General features: G+C 44.4%; 1 protein-coding gene across 1 annotated transcript; it reads left to right on the plus strand.

Annotated features, from left to right (window-relative positions):
* The first annotated feature begins 1315 nt into the window (after positions 1-1315).
* LOC120109277 (MAPK kinase substrate protein At1g80180-like) lies at positions 1316-1630 on the plus strand. The gene has a single exon (XM_039123039.1). The coding sequence runs from the start codon at positions 1316-1318 to the stop codon at positions 1628-1630; it is 315 nt and encodes a 104-aa protein (XP_038978967.1).
* Positions 1631-15783: the final 14153 nt, after the last annotated feature.

Below are 15783 nucleotides of genomic sequence, written 5' to 3' on the forward strand. Positions count from 1 at the left end.
CATTTAATAAAGCTCAATAATTCAAGGCCAAGTTGGCCTTTGGGTTTTTGGGCTGAACCCCACACACCCCTGTTCGCTCAGCCTTACGATGCCTTCTTATCGGCATGCTTCTGTGGCCCCTCCACGTATATCAGATAAATATGTAAATTCAATTAAAAAGTATCTACAAAAAGATGAATTAATATGTCTCGCTTTATTATAAGTATGTATAACAACATAGAAAATATTAAGTAATTTTTTTGGAATATATTGTCATAAAAAACTTAGCAAATCAAATAATTAAAGATTTAAGAATGAAGTTCTAAATTCACCGAGAGCATAGATTTACCAATTAAATGTCATTAATAATGGATACCCAATCTTTGTCATTAAAAATTTCATAAAAGAGATTCGACATGATATAAATAGAGTTGATTGATGAATATATTAGAGCACTACTCTTGGAGAATATCTCCTTGTGCCTCTACGATAAATGCTCGATTCAGTGACAAAAAATTACAAAAGATTTGAGTTATACTCTTAATGGATTGAAAAAGTGTTGGAAGTCGGCAAGGCATCCCATCAAAAATATTCTTGGAGGGATAGGTAACATGATGAAGGCTGTGACTAAGATTTATTTGAGTTAACCGTAACAAGCTCTAATAAAAAAATTGAGGTACTAATACAAGGCTAGTAAGATGCGTTGCCTACTGTATTAAAATCCAATTGATTCATATTGCATGCATGATGTGTCAAATCTAAGACACAACAATCCAGTTCAAGGCCTAACTAACATTAAATGATGTTCAAGCTCATTGAATGCCTCGTTATTGAACACTATAAGCTGTCCAAAAATATCTTTTCCATGCTTTTTACTAGCTAAGATTTTTATTGCTTTCGAGTAATCCCCTTTCACCGAGCAGCAGTGAAAGGCTAATCCTGCGTGACTGAGTTTGTTTCTTTTTTCAGTTTTGTTTAGTTGCGGTACCAGACGGGCACCAAATAAAAATGCTGTTGGGTGGGCTGGGACTGGTGATGGCTTTGAGAAAGAAATAGTCCACATTGATCAGCAGATAAAAAAAATAAAAAGAGGGGGCCAAAAAAGTAGCGGTGTGAAACGCGTTGGTCGTCGAATGCTTCGCTTTACTCATAATGAAGAAGTTTGACCATCCTCTCCCCCTCCCACCTCCTCTTCCCTTATCTTCGTCTTATATATTGCGGAACAAAACAAACAATCCGCGGGTGGAAGGACTAATTCGCCGTCATTACTATTAATCTAGGGAGCCCTCATAATAACAGGGACTGGATAGAGAAAGAGAGGGAGGGAGGGAAGGAGATGGCAGAAGCAGGGCTACAGAGATCCAAGGAGACGTTTCGACGGTCGGGTTCGTCTGGGCTGGTGTGGGAGGATCGCTTCTTGCCCGGGGAGACGAACCATCAACAGGAGACGAACAACAAGGGCGAGGAGGGGGGCGGCGCCCGGATGGAGCGCAGCCGATCCAACGGCGCCGGGTACCGGGCGGGCCGCGTCTCGCCCGCCCTCGACCCGCCTTCCCCCCGCCTCTCCGTCTGCGGCTTCTGCGGAATCTTCGGCAATAAGCCCGCCGGCCCGGCCCACACCTCCAAGCCCAACCGCCGCCACCGGCGCTGATCTCCTCTCTTCTTCTTTTTATTTTTATTTCCCTCCCCTCTTCATAAATTTGTTGTATATGCTGTGAGATAAATGGATGGAGAACTTTGTTTGAGACTACTGAATTCTGCTGGGATAGAGAGGGCTAAGCCTGTTAGTTCAATCTTTGAATTTGAATTTGAAGAGGAGGTTTTGTTTAAAGGTTCGGATGCAGTTGTTACTTTCTTTTCCGGGTGAGTTGTTCATTTCTTCTTTCTTCCTCCTTTTCTCTTCCCCTCCCTCTCTCTCCTCTCCCCCTCCCTGGCTCCCTCATGGGATAACCAGCCGTGCTGTGAGGTCTCTTCGGCCTAATATCTGATTCTTAGACTGGACGGCATGTTGGCTGACTCGATTGATGCAACGATCTGGCCTCCGTTTTTTTTTTTAATTTTATTTTTGATAAATAAACGAAACGCATGGAGCTTGCTCTCGCTCTCTGAGTCTCCCCCTCAACATCTTGGCCGTTGCCAATCCTAGTCTGATCCTTTTTTTCTTCCCCGCTGCATCTAATAATGCCAAAATCAGATCCCATCCCCACTCTTTTCTGGCTCACGTCATCATCTAGAAAATTCTTTTCCAAACATAATTTATTCTTTTCCAAACATAATTTATAGAGCGGTGACGCATTGTAAATATGCCAAGTCTATATCACCGTGATGATGCAATGCCGTCTCGTTCTTATCTCCTCGCATGCCCAATTGGTTTTCTGCCGCACACTAAAGTACGCGATTTCGGTGTAATCGGTCGACTGATCGGAACTGAATGGAGAGGGACAAATTTGCCCGAATCGCACAAACTGAAGTACAAATTGGAGAGGTTACAATTTCACCGGCCCTCGTCGGTTTTTTTGCGCATCCGCTCCTTGTTTTTGGTAAAATCTCTGCGTGATCTCTACTCCTATGATCCTTAAGTACGAGCTCTTGAACGAATGATGGCGAGAAATATTTTCCAGAAAAAGATGGCTCTAGCAATACTCATCCATCTGTCCACTCAGTCCCACCTATTAAAGGTCCATGGTGCCGGTGATCAAAAAATTGAAATAAATCCATCCAGCTAGTCTTTTTGAGAAAGATCTCCGGTTGTTACAAATAATATCCGACCAAACTCGATTTATAACCTATGTGGACTAAGAGATACTGCCATAGACCAATCGTGATGCTTTCTTAGCCTGACGGCGTGTGTTTAGTCTCATATCGGTTATTTGCTGGATAGATTTTGGATACTTTTATAGGATCAAAAAACTCAATAATACATTCTGACCATCTTTTTTTTTGGGTGAGGTCTTAAGTTGTTATAGTGCGGACACCAGTACCGGACCGCCTGTTATGTGGGGCTCCGGCCGTCGCAGGAGGATGGTCCAGCCACTTTCGTTGTGGCTGAACTGATTTAATTTTATATTATTTTATTTTATGTTGGTTGAGTTTATTTACATATTGTTATTTTAGGATTTTATAGAATTATTCTATTTCTAGGGTTTTTTGTTATTTTGTAACCCTATATATAGAGGTCCATCCATTTGATTAGGATTAATGAATGAATGATTGATAAAATGAATAGTCTCCTTTGTTCTCTTCTTCCTTCCCCTTCCTTCCCTTCTTCTCTATTTCTCCTTCCTTTCCTCCCGTTTCCGTAGCCGACCTGCATCAAACGGCCTCTTTTTTTCTTTCTTCCTTCCCTCCCTTTCCTTCTTCTCATTTCTCCTTCCTTTTCTATGTCGTCCTGCATCAACTTTGGTATCAGAGCCCATGCTTTGCATCTGTGCCAAAGCAACAGGCTCTGGTGTATGGTAGAGTAGCCTCCGCTTCCACATCTCTAGCTACCGCACGAGGTCTTCGTTGTACCCATTGCACTGCAAACACCGGAGCGCGTTGAAGGGCCATGCGCAACTCGCATTGCCAATAAGAGAGGGAGTCTCATCTCTCTTCTATCGTCTCTGTCCCTCGGTCCCACCGAAAGCAAGAAGAGGAACCTGCGGCCTTAGATTTTCTGTAGCAATCGTAGGCAAGACAAGTCCCCACCACTGACCGGAGCCGGTGACCGTTGAAGGGCCATGCGCAACTCGCATTGCCAATAAGAGAGGGAGTCTCATCTCTCTTCTATCGTCTCTGTCCCTCGGTCCCACCGAAAGCAAGAAGAGGAACCTGCGGCCTTAGATTTTCTGTAGCAATCGTAGGGAAGACAAGTCCCCACCACTGACCGGAGCCGGTGACCAGTCACCGGCCGCCCCCGCAGTCCATGGAGATCCGCCTGCAACCGCCGACGCAAATCTCAGCATGACCTCCCGAAACCGTCGGGAGGTTTGAAGTCAGCTAACGGGTAAGGTCCAAACCTGTTAACTTTTTTTTGTTTGGGGTAACCCGGATCCGTTCCGGAGAAGGAAAAAAAAGAGAAAAAAAAGAAAAAAATAAAAGAAAAAGAGAAAGAAAAAGAGACAGCAAGTGCCTTGCACGTGTTCCGTCGCACGTGAGCCTCACATGCTCGCTTGCACGTGCCGCACGTGCCAGCTCAAAAGGAAAAAAAACTTACCTTTTATCTCCGATCGCCCTAGCACCGCCGCCGCCTCCACCGTGCCGCCCCACCTTCGCCTGCACCACATCGATGTTGCCGCCTTCCGCTGCCGCATCGCTGTCGCGCCTTGCACCGTGCTTCATCCGCCCATTGCCTCTTCTGCGCCGTCGCCCCGCCGCCAAACTCGCTGAGTCCCATCTTCATCGGCATCAAGCGTGAAGGCAGGTCGCAACCGCTATCGCCACCACCGTCCCCTACCCTATTCTGTTGCCTCCGCTCCATCTCCCTACGACCGCCGCTGCTTTTCCTTTCACCCCCCCCCCCCTTCATTCTCTCTCATGGGCCGCCTCCCCACCCCACCTCCTTCCCCACCGTTGCCCTCCCCACTGTCGCCTTCACCCCTCCCCCCCCTCCTCCTCTCTTTTCCCCCACTGTCGCCCACCGTCTGCACCCATCACCTCTCACACCCCGGTCCCCTCTCACAAAACCCCAACTCCTTCACACCACCATCCCCTTCATTTTCTATCACGGGCCGCTTATCTCATCAGGCTGAGCCCGCAACCCCACCCTCGCCCGACTCTCAGATCCTAGGCACCGGGCCCAACCCAATTTCCTCCTCATGGGCCCAAGCCTGCTGGCCTGCAACTCCACTGCAAAGCCCACTTCGGCCTGCCTTCCTTCCTCCTCTCTTTGGACCACGACCCAGCAGGCAGATCCTACACGCCTACGCAACCCCCTTCCTCTTCCTCTCTCTTGCGGTCCAACCAAATTTGCGCCAATTAGGGAGCCGACTTGCTGCACTTGGGTCGTCGCCCTCCGCCGGATCAGGTTTGTTCTCTCCTAAAAATTTAGTTTGCTTACTTTAATTTGGCATCTACTAGTTGATTTGTGCTTGGTGCTACACCCCGAATATCTGAAACACACATTTTCACCCACCGCACAAGACACACCAGAACCCTCCTTGTAGCCCTCTTTATTATTAATTGTAGAGCTAAACCTTTGTTGGGAGACCTACCAGGTCCGTGACATCCGACAGCCCACTGGATATCTATACTACTTGACTGCAGCTGCTTGTTGGCTTGCGTCACCTACCGGTTTCCAGTTTGACATACTTATCTACTAGGGCGTAGTCTTGTATTATATTGAGCATACACATTGCATTTTTATCATCCTTGCTTGCGTTAGGACAACCTTACATCATTATTGTCCTCCTTTGTTAGGCTAGCAAGTATTTGCATTCAGTCATCATATGCACCTTCGTAGTGGTCGTGTCATCCCACATTCCGACACCCAGTCTACCATGGATGCCCGCATCGAAGCCCTTCTGAAAATAGTTGAAGATTTAACCACTAAGTCTACCCAAACCGATGCCCACTTCGAGTCGGTTGAGTCCTCCCTACAGAGACTCATTGAAGCTAAAGATGATAGTGTCACCCACTTCCCAAGTCTAGACTTTAATGAAACCCTAGAACCCCACGGCTCTGTTCGGCAGGTCAATTTTGACAATATACCTTTATCCGGCCGTCACCATGCCTACCCTTGCCCTAGAGGATCATGCACTTTTCCTAATGTTGACCGAGGTCGCTATATCGTGGATCCTAGACACCCTCATTGACCGTGATGACGATGTGATGAAAGGCATTCGAGTTGAGGCCCCCACCTTTGATGGTCGCCTTGACCCAAAGATCTTTTTAGATTGGTTGCACGAAATGGACCACTTCTTTGAGTGGTATAATTTATCTAAAGATAAGAAGGTCCGATTTGCTAGGATGAAGCTCATTGGTCGAGCAAAACTTTTCTAGCAAAGCACCGAACAATTGCTAGCTAAAAGACATCAGCCTGCAATAACCGATTGGGTAGAGATGAAAGAGAAACTGAAAGAAAAATATCTACCCTTAGCTACCAAGATGATCTTCTCGACCGATGAAATACTTTGCGACAAGGTAATCGGTCACAGTACTTGGACCGATGTAATGTGGCAGAAAGTGAACGTATGGTCCTGAGCTGGTTTCGATGAGGTCTTAATGATGAGCTCAGGAAGGAAGGAAGGAACTTGTCCTTCGAGAAATATCCACCCTCGATCAGGCCTACACATTCGGCCAGAATTATAAGCAGGTAACCAGGTCTATATTTGCTCGACGTTTTGACCCTCGAGGGCCACCTGCTAGTGCTCTCCCTTCTGGATCCCGACTTTCGCTGGGATCCATGCCTACTAGACCTGTTTCCTCTATCCCTACCCCTAGCTGGGACACTAAGGGCAAGGGCATTCTTGGTGAAGCCCCCAAGTCGAGTTCTCGAATTCAATATTTTAAGTGCCAGGGTTTTGGACATGTCGCATCACAATGTGCGAATACATCTCTTGTCATTGAGGCACAAGACCAAGAGGGTAACTCTGGTGAAGTGGAAGAACAAATCTATGAACCAAATTTGGACGACATCCCCGACGTCAATGATGACCAGAAAGAACGACCCGACAATTTAGGATGTATTCGCACCACGACTCCACTAGTTGTGACTGACTCTACTCAATCCGCTATGAATATAGTAAGGTGTGCTCTCGCCCAACCTACAGTACCTGATGACTGGAGACGCACTTCGATCTTCCACACTTATATCAAGTGCGCAGACGAGGACTATAAGATTATCATTGATAGCGAAAGTTGTATTAACGCAATATCTTTAAACATTATTTTCCGTTTAGGCTTGACTCCCATTCCTCTGACCCAACCTTATAAGGTCTCCTAGATTGATACGTCTTCTATCTAAATCAAAGAAAGGTGTCTCGTACCAATTCAAATTCTTTCTTATACAGATACTATATGGTGTGACGTAATTCCGATAGATGTAGGTCACCTAATATTGGATGGATCTTGGCTATTCGACCTTGATGTCACCATCTATGGTCGTTCTAATTTTTATTCTTTTATATTCGAGGGCACGAGGATTAAACTTAATCCCTTGAGGCCTAAGACGCTTGACAAAGGTAAGAAGAAAAATGAGCCAATGAGCAAGGTACTCCATATCCTAAGCCCATCCGAATTTGAAAGGGAAGTCTTGAGCGATTCCACGGTGTTCGTTGTACTTGCCCTAGAAAACCATCTGAGTACGCTGAGCGAGTTACTATCTAAAGGCCATTCTATCCTTAAGGAGTTCTTGAAAGTTTTTCCTGAGGACCTCCCGGATCATCTACCACCCTTGTGTGACATACAACACACCATTGATTTGGTTCCGAGAGCTACTCTGCCTAATCTACCCCACTATCGAATGAATCCTTCTGAGCATGCTGAACTACAAAGGCAAATTAACGAGTTAATACAAAAAGGGTTTATTCGTGAAAACTTAAGTCCTTGTGCTATACCTGCCCTTCTCACTCCCAAGAAAGATGGCACATGAAAGATATGTGTCGACAGTCGGGCCATCAACCGAATCATGGTTAAATACCATTTTTCCATCCCTCGCCTCGATGATATGTTGGATATGATGGCATGCGCCACAATCTTCTCCAAAGTTGATTTAAAAAGTGGCTACCATTAAATTCGAATCCGCCCAGGTGATGAATGGAAAACGGCTTTTAAAACAAAAGATGAATGTATGAATGGTTAGTCGTGCCTTTTGGCCTCTTGAATGCTCCTAGTACTTTTATGCGGGTGATGACATAAGTACTGCGACCTTTCATGGGCAAATTTTTAGTCGTGTACTTTGATGACATCCTCATCTACAGCCAATCAAGGGAGCACCACTTTGTTCATTTGCGACAAGTATGCACCGTCCTACGAGATACAAAATTGTATGCTAACCTTAAGAAGTGTTCATTTTTCACTTCTCATGTCAACTTTTTGGGTTACATTATCTCATCGGAGGGCTTGTCTGCTGACCCTGATAAGGTCACTGCAATAGTCAAATGGCCCGAGCCCAAAACCCTCAGTGAGGTTCGCAGTTTTCATGGGCTGGCCACTTTCTACCGTCGCTTCATTTAGAGGTTGAGCACACTTATGTCCCCTATTACTGATTGCCTCAAAAAGGGCAATTTCTATTGGACTAGTGTTGTTGCTAAAGCATTTCCTGATGTCAAGAAGATGATGATGGAGCGCCAGTTATGTGCCTGCCCGACTTCAATAAGGCTTTTGAAGTGGAGTGTGATGCATCCGGCCTAGGTATAGGTGGAGTGCTTAGCAAGAACACCATCCCGTAGCTTACTTTAGTGAGAAGTTAAATGAGGCTAAGCAGAAATATTCCACCTATGATAAGGAATTTTATGTTGTCGTCCAGGCTCTCTGGTATTGGCGTCATTATCTGCTGCCCAATGAATTCGTCCTTTACTCTGATCATGAAACTCTTCACTACTTTAATTTCCAAAAGAAATTGAACTCTAGGCATGCCAAATGGGCTGCATTCCTCCAAGAATACACTTTTATCCTCAAACACACATCAGGTACCTCTAACACTACTGCTAATGCACCGAGCCGTCGAGTAACCCTACTCTCGACCATGTCTGTGCATGTCACGTGCTTCTACAGTCTCATACAGGACTACTTTTCTTGCTCTGATTTTGGAAAACTCTACAATGCCCTCGCTGATGGGTGAAGACCCTCGCTCGATGGGTTTCACTTTCAAGATGGTTATTTGTTTAAGGCGGCTAAGCTCTGTATCCCACGGATATCGGTAAGAGATTTCTTGGTGTGGAAAGTACATACCGGTGGCCTTTTCGGGCACTTCGGACGGGATAAGACCATCGAAGAGGTGGAACGTCAATTCTTCTGGTCTAGCCTCAAACGGGATGTTGCTAAAATCATTGCCCAATATCAAACTTGCCAATTGGCCAAACACCGAAAACAGAACACTGACTTATATACCCCTTTATCGGTACCCGATCATCCTTGGCATGAATTAATTTAGACTTTGTGCTTGGTCTTCCCCATACTGTTAGAAAACATGATTCCATTCTTATCGTCGTGGATCGTTTTTCCAAAATGGCCCACTTTATTTCTTGTTTCAAAACCTCGGATGCCTCCAAAATGGCCAAACTCTTCTTTGATGAGATTGTCAAGCTCTATGGCTTTCCTAAAACCATCATGTCCGACCGGGATATACGCTTCATAAGTTACTTCTAAAAAATTTTGTGGCACTCGGTTGGTATGAAACTCAAATTTTCCACTGTTTATCATCCACAAACTGAAGGTCAAACAGAAGTAATCAACAGAAGTCTTGGTAATCTCTTACGGTGCCTTGTGGGCGAACATCCTCGTAATTGGGACTCAGTTCTTTCTGTCGCATAGTTTGCATATAATAATTCGGTCGATAGGTCCATAGGTATGAGTCCATTTGAGGTCGTGCATGGTTACAAAGCTAGAAAACCTTTAGGGCTCGTTTGGTTCGCGGGAAGCATTTTTCCTCCTAGGAATATGATTCCTGAGAAACAAATTCCTATAAAGAGGATGCCTAGGAAAGTACTTTTGGCATGTTTGGTTGACCATGAAAAAGTGACAAATTTTCAAAGTGCTTATGTTTGGTTAGCCATCCACTTTTCTGGAAAGTTATGTATAATTTCTATTATGCCCTTAACAAAAATTAGGTATTTAATGCCTCTTTAATGCTTCTTTAATGCTAAAAGGCCTTTTTGGAAAAAAATAAAAATAAAGTGATTTCCGCCTCATGGAAAAGTAACTTTTCCATGTTTCTCATGGGAAAGACTTTTCCATGAAATGTGAAAATCATATTTTCATGGGAATACAACTTTCCTATCTCCCTTCTTTAAAAACTCCAACCAAACAAGAGGCGTCTCATTACTTTTCCGTTGACCACACTTTCTCCCCTTCTTTTTTCGTGAACCAAACGAGCCCTTAGATCTTTTACCCATGTTACCACATGTTAGGATTTCTGAGTCTGCACATGCATTTGCTCAACACATTCATGAGTTACATCAGAAAATTCAAAAGTACATCCATGCCAGTAATGCTTAATATAAACTATAAGCTGATTCCCATGGGCGAGATAAAATATTCCAACCTGGAGACTATGTTATGGTATGTATTTGGCCGGAGCGGTTTCTGCATGGGACCATTAAGAAACTGTAGGCTCGTAGTGATGGGCCATTTCGGGTATTGCACCGGGTGGGCACGAATACCTATGTTATTGACCTTCCGTCTGATTTTGGTATCAGCTCTATTTTTAATATTGAAGATCTGGTTGCTTATTAGGGTCCAACATCCATCCCTGATGACCCTTTTGTTGAGCCCTCTCTTGAGCCCACTGTTTCCTCCATCACTGATCCCTTACCATCCACGCTTCCTTTGCTTCCTTTTCCGAGCAAACCATTTTATCTAGTGATGGGAGCATTCAGCGTTTCTTGGTTCGTTGGCGTGGACGACCGGAATCAGATTCGACTTGGATTATACGGGAGGAGCTCCAACATATTGATCTGAACCTTTTGGAGTATTACCAGAGCTGCACTGCACCGCCTTCATTGAGGTCGACTTCTTCGCACCCGAGGGGAGTTGGTGCGGACACCAATACCAGACCGCCTGTTACGTGGGGCTATAGCCGTCACAGGAGGATGGTCCAGCCACTTTCATTATGGCTGAACTGATTTGATTTTATATTACTTTATTTTATATTGGTTGGATTTATTTGTATATTGTTATTTTAGAATTTTATGGGATTATTCTATTTGTAGGGGTCTTTTGTTATTTTGTAACCCTATATATAGGGGCCCATCCATTTGATTAGGATTAATGAATGAATGATTGATAAAATGAATAGCCTCCTTTCTTCTCTTCTTCCTTCCCCTCCCTTCCCTTCTTCTCTATTTCTCCTTCCTTTCCTCCCATTTACGTAACCGACCTGCATCAAACAGCCTCCTTTCTTCTCTTCTTCCTTCCCCTCCCTTTCCTTCTTTCTCTATTTCTCCTTCCTTTTCTCTGTCGTCCTGCATCATGTTATACTGTGTACTAACTTATCATGTATTTTATTTTTAACAAAGAGAGATAATCCGTGATTTGAACAGAAAAGTGTCATTATGGCCGCTATTTTCTCGTGATGCCCACTTGCACCTAAAATTGAAGTTGTGTCATATTTTTCATGAACTCGATCGAACAAAAGGAAAATGCTTGGATAGAGTTATGAGACAATCAAGTGTTTTACATCCCAACATGCAACATGATGTATTTTGCATTTGCTACATATCTAGGGAAATGGAGGATTTATAGGACTTTGATATGTTTGTTAGTAGGGGTGGCAACTGGATCAGATCGGGCATAAACGGGTCGGCTCAGATGCAGGTCGGATCAAAAAATCATAAATCTGAATCTGACATATTTATTAAACAGGTCAGAAATTATAACTTGAACTCGACCTGTTTATTAAACAGGTAATCCGATCCGACCCATTTAACCTATTTAATAAATAGGTAATCTGTTTAAAATAGTTCCTTCTTGACCTATTTAAACAGCTAACCCGACCCCCTCCCCTCCCCGTTCTCCCTTGACCCATCTCCTCTAAGACCTCGTTCCTCACCCTTTCAGCTCCAAAGATGCCGCATTTTCCACTTCATCCACCTTCCCCTCCGTCCGCAACCCATCTCCCAGAAGCCCTGCCTCGGAAGGTCCCACGACCTCAACCACGGGAAGCCCTAGGCTGTCGACCCTCGCGTCTCCCTCCGCGGTGTAATAACCCCCAAAATTTTTTTTTATATAACAAAGGATAGAATAGTCCTTTAAAATTGATATAAGGGGTAAAATTGGAAGGAATCAAAAGATAATGGTATAGTTGTAGATCCGTTGAAGTGGCAAGGGCAAAATGGGAATTTTTAGAGTTTGATTTGACTTAAATGGGGTTGTCTGGCGGTGGGTTGGCTGAGAAGAGGGAATTGAGACAGAGAGGGAGAGGAGGTCTCAGGCGTGGAAACACAGAGAGAGGGAAAAAGAGAAGAAGAAGAAAAAGAAGAAGAAGAAGAAGAAAGAGGGAGGGGATTCGAGGTGCAAGGAAGCTCCGGTTGCACTTCCAGCTGAAGGGAAAAACGTAGATCTCCTTCCCCTCTACGCAAAGACCTCGATTTCCAAAAAGAAAAAGGTAAATATCCGTCCCTATCTAGTCTTTTGATGACATTAGGCTATACAAAGGGTGGATATAGTCTAGAGGGGTCGGATAAGGGTTGTAGAGGTGGTTAAAAGAGAAAGAATCGGATTTCGACAAATTTTTCCGGCACTACGGAAAAACTGTGTCGAAGTCCCAACTTCGGCGAATTATTTAGGGGGTCAAACGACCTCCGATAGCAATGCATGTTACCTCTTTAGAATCCCCTATGAGTGTAGAATGTTAGGTAAAAATTTCATCAAATTTGGAGTTTGGAAAGTGGATCAAACCCGGGATGAAGTAACCGGCTGTCAGTCCGGATTACTGTTCATCCGGGTGGGAAAATAAGAAATTTTATGCTATAATAGGGTATTAAGCCTAGATCAAGCAAAAAGGGACCTTGTACTCATGCAAGGGAGTCCCTAATACACATAAATGATGAGTTAATTAATAGAAAAGGAAAAAGAGAAAGAAAAGAAAAGATTTAGGGAACAGGGGAGTTGAATCAATTAAAGTTTCCTATGTTATAATTGGCACGTAGATTATAGCCCTTGATACAAGACTAAATGTATTGTAAATGCATGTCACAGTTGGGCAAGAAGCTAGGGAACAAGAGGAAGAAGTTCCCCACTGCCTGCTGTAGATTTTTGGAGGCGTATCAGGGCTGTGCGAGATTGACAGGTGAGTGGGAGTCATGTACTTTGCACTATGAGCATTCTTAATTCATTTTCATGAATGTCGCCAAGTGTGAATTGATTCCACTTGAGCATATTGATTGATATTGTAGTAGATTCCTCTATAATCTTGATTCTCCATGCTTGATTATTCTGTACATGCATGTGAGGGAACATTGAGAGGAATTACGAGGGGTTGATGAGTAATCAAATTGATTCCGAATTGTGAAATGACTTCTTTTGTAAATTGATTTCATTTCCTCTATTTCAAAGACTTGTGAGTGGTAGCCTTGATTATACTCCTTTATGAGTAATTAAATTGGATCTGAATTGTGAAATGACTTCTTTTGTAAATTGATTTCATTTCCTCTATTTCAAAGACTTGTAGAGCCCTTCTCATGGTATATTGAGTTGCATTGTACTCCCGTGATTCCTCACTCCCAACCCTGATGTTAGTTTATGATTGGGTCATGATCGAGTGAGTGGTAATCTTGATTATACTCCTTTTTAGTAGAGTATTGGGAGGGTGCATTATGGCATTTATGCATGGCTTGGCAGTATCTGCAGGACACCTATAGTCGATGGGGTTGAACATCGGCCTTTGTGCACATAGTAGCCTTCTGGGTGGGCGGAGCCCAGTCCCTTCCTAGGGGGGGACACGGCCCTAGGCGTAGGATCGGCCGGTCCTACGACTTATATTCTGCTTGCCGCCGGGCATAGTAAGACCCCGCGAGGTGCAGTATGGCTTTCCGCGGATGTAGAATTCCCGCGAGGTGCCGTTTAGTATGTAGATGTGAGATGGATTTCTGTTCTGGATACTGGCCAGCATTTACATGATCAGTGTGGTATCTTATCCTGCATATGCATGTGACAGTGGGGAGTTGTTGCTGGTTCGCCTGGGGCGTAAAACCCACCTTCCGATAGCTGTCTAGCATTTACATTATCGATATGGTGTCTTATCCTGCATATGCATGTGACAGTGGGGAGTTGTTGCTGGTTCGCCTGGGGCGTAAAACCCACCTCCCGACAGCTGTCTAGTGATGATTTACATATTGGTGTGGTGTCATATTCGATATATGCATATGGCAGTAGGGAGTTGTTGCTGGTTCGCCTGGGGCGTAAAACCCACCTCCCGATAGCTGTCTAGTGATGATTTCAGCATATTGACACCTGATTTGTATGTTCCAGCATTATGATCTGTTGAGCATATTCATGAGTAGCATATATGTTTACTTGATTATTCCATATATGCTTCAGATGAGTTGATATTGATTGTGGTGATATTGATGATTTACTCCATATTCTCTATGTTGAGATCATATTCATCTTGTTATTGATCTTGAGATTTCACCTCGAGCCATGATTATATCTGGTCTCATGTGCATAGTACTCTCTACTCCACTCACTGAGTATTTATATACTCACTCCCCAGTTTGGTGTTTTTGATTGCAGGACAGGTATTGTATAGAGAGGAGCAGGATTAATGGTTGCCTGCTAGCTGTGCCGCTCCATAGTATAGTATAGTATAATGTAGATAGAGGTTTATACCCTTTTGGTGTATTATAAACCTTCTGTTGTATATAGTGTATAGTTACGGTCATAGATCCTGTTGTGGATATGGGTTTGACCATGGATGGATTGGGAAGCAGGTATATATGTATGTGTACAGATCAGTTGTGTGCCTGTGATGATGTATTGATATATATTGTCCAGGTTCGTTATGTGACAGGTTATGTGATTGCTGCTCTGACAGGTAGCGTTGTTGTATGTAATGAGATAATCCTGACAGGTCACCATAGGAAAGGTGATCATTTTGTGCATGCATCATGCCAAAATTTTCAGAATTTATTAATGATTGATAGGTAATAGGGTTCTACGTGGTGGCTGGTGGCCTTATGCCTACCCGCACCCTAGGACCGTCGCGGCGGCCCGCCGGGAACGGGGCGGGGGTCGTGACACGCGGCCACCACTCCCTCCTTCGCTCCTCTGACAACCTCTTGGATCTCGATGAAATTCTCTGACCCTTGGCACCCTCCTCCGACCCCGACGCTGGCGGCACTGTCGTCGTCGTCGAATCCCTCCTCACTGACCTCCTCGGCATCATCGAAGGCCTGGTGTCTCCGGATCTTCTATTTCTCCTTCTTCGTCCCATCCTCCTCTCAAAACCCAGGGAGATCCCATATCTTCTCTTCCTTTGTTTCGCTCGTTTGTTCGCCGAATCTAAGAGGACCGAGATCAAATCCCACGAAAAGGTCAGATCTTAGGAGACGAGAGTGCTAGCAATCGGCAGAGGGAGGCAATGGCCGGCTCCGGTCTTCGACAGAGGGGCGACGGCCGGAGGGAGACCTTTGGCGGCTCGGCAGCCGAGGGAAGAGAGGGAGAGATGGAGGAGGGAAAGAGGGAAAGAGCTTGGGGGCTCTAGGGTTTCTCTTCTTTTAGTTAGGTTTTCATCTGGTGATCTTCCGCTCCCAGCCATTGGATCTTGGAATCATTAGCCTCCATATATTTTATTTGGGATAAAATTAGGCCCAATAAGGCCCATATATTAAACAGTTATACGGGTTAAAGGGTCAGACATCTAAAACATGTATCCGTCCCAATTAATAAACGAGTTAAACGAGTCAACCTATTTACGATCTAAACCTGTTTAGGCCAAACCCAAACCTATTTATAGCGGGTCGAACACCGGTCGAGTTGGCGGGTTGGATCATATTTTGCCACCTCTATTTGTTAGGTATCTGACCCTATCTTCTATCTGCTCTCAGAATTTCGTAAGAGCCAAGCGATTATAATAATCTCAGCCGGTGACAATAAGTTTTATTCCCAACATTTTTTTCAATTTTTAAATTAGTTGTTTCCAATCAATTAGTGTCATACACGTGC

Source organism: Phoenix dactylifera, unplaced genomic scaffold (assembly GCF_009389715.1).
Source record: "Phoenix dactylifera cultivar Barhee BC4 unplaced genomic scaffold, palm_55x_up_171113_PBpolish2nd_filt_p 001979F, whole genome shotgun sequence".
Classification (NCBI taxonomy): Eukaryota; Viridiplantae; Streptophyta; class Magnoliopsida; order Arecales; family Arecaceae; genus Phoenix; species Phoenix dactylifera.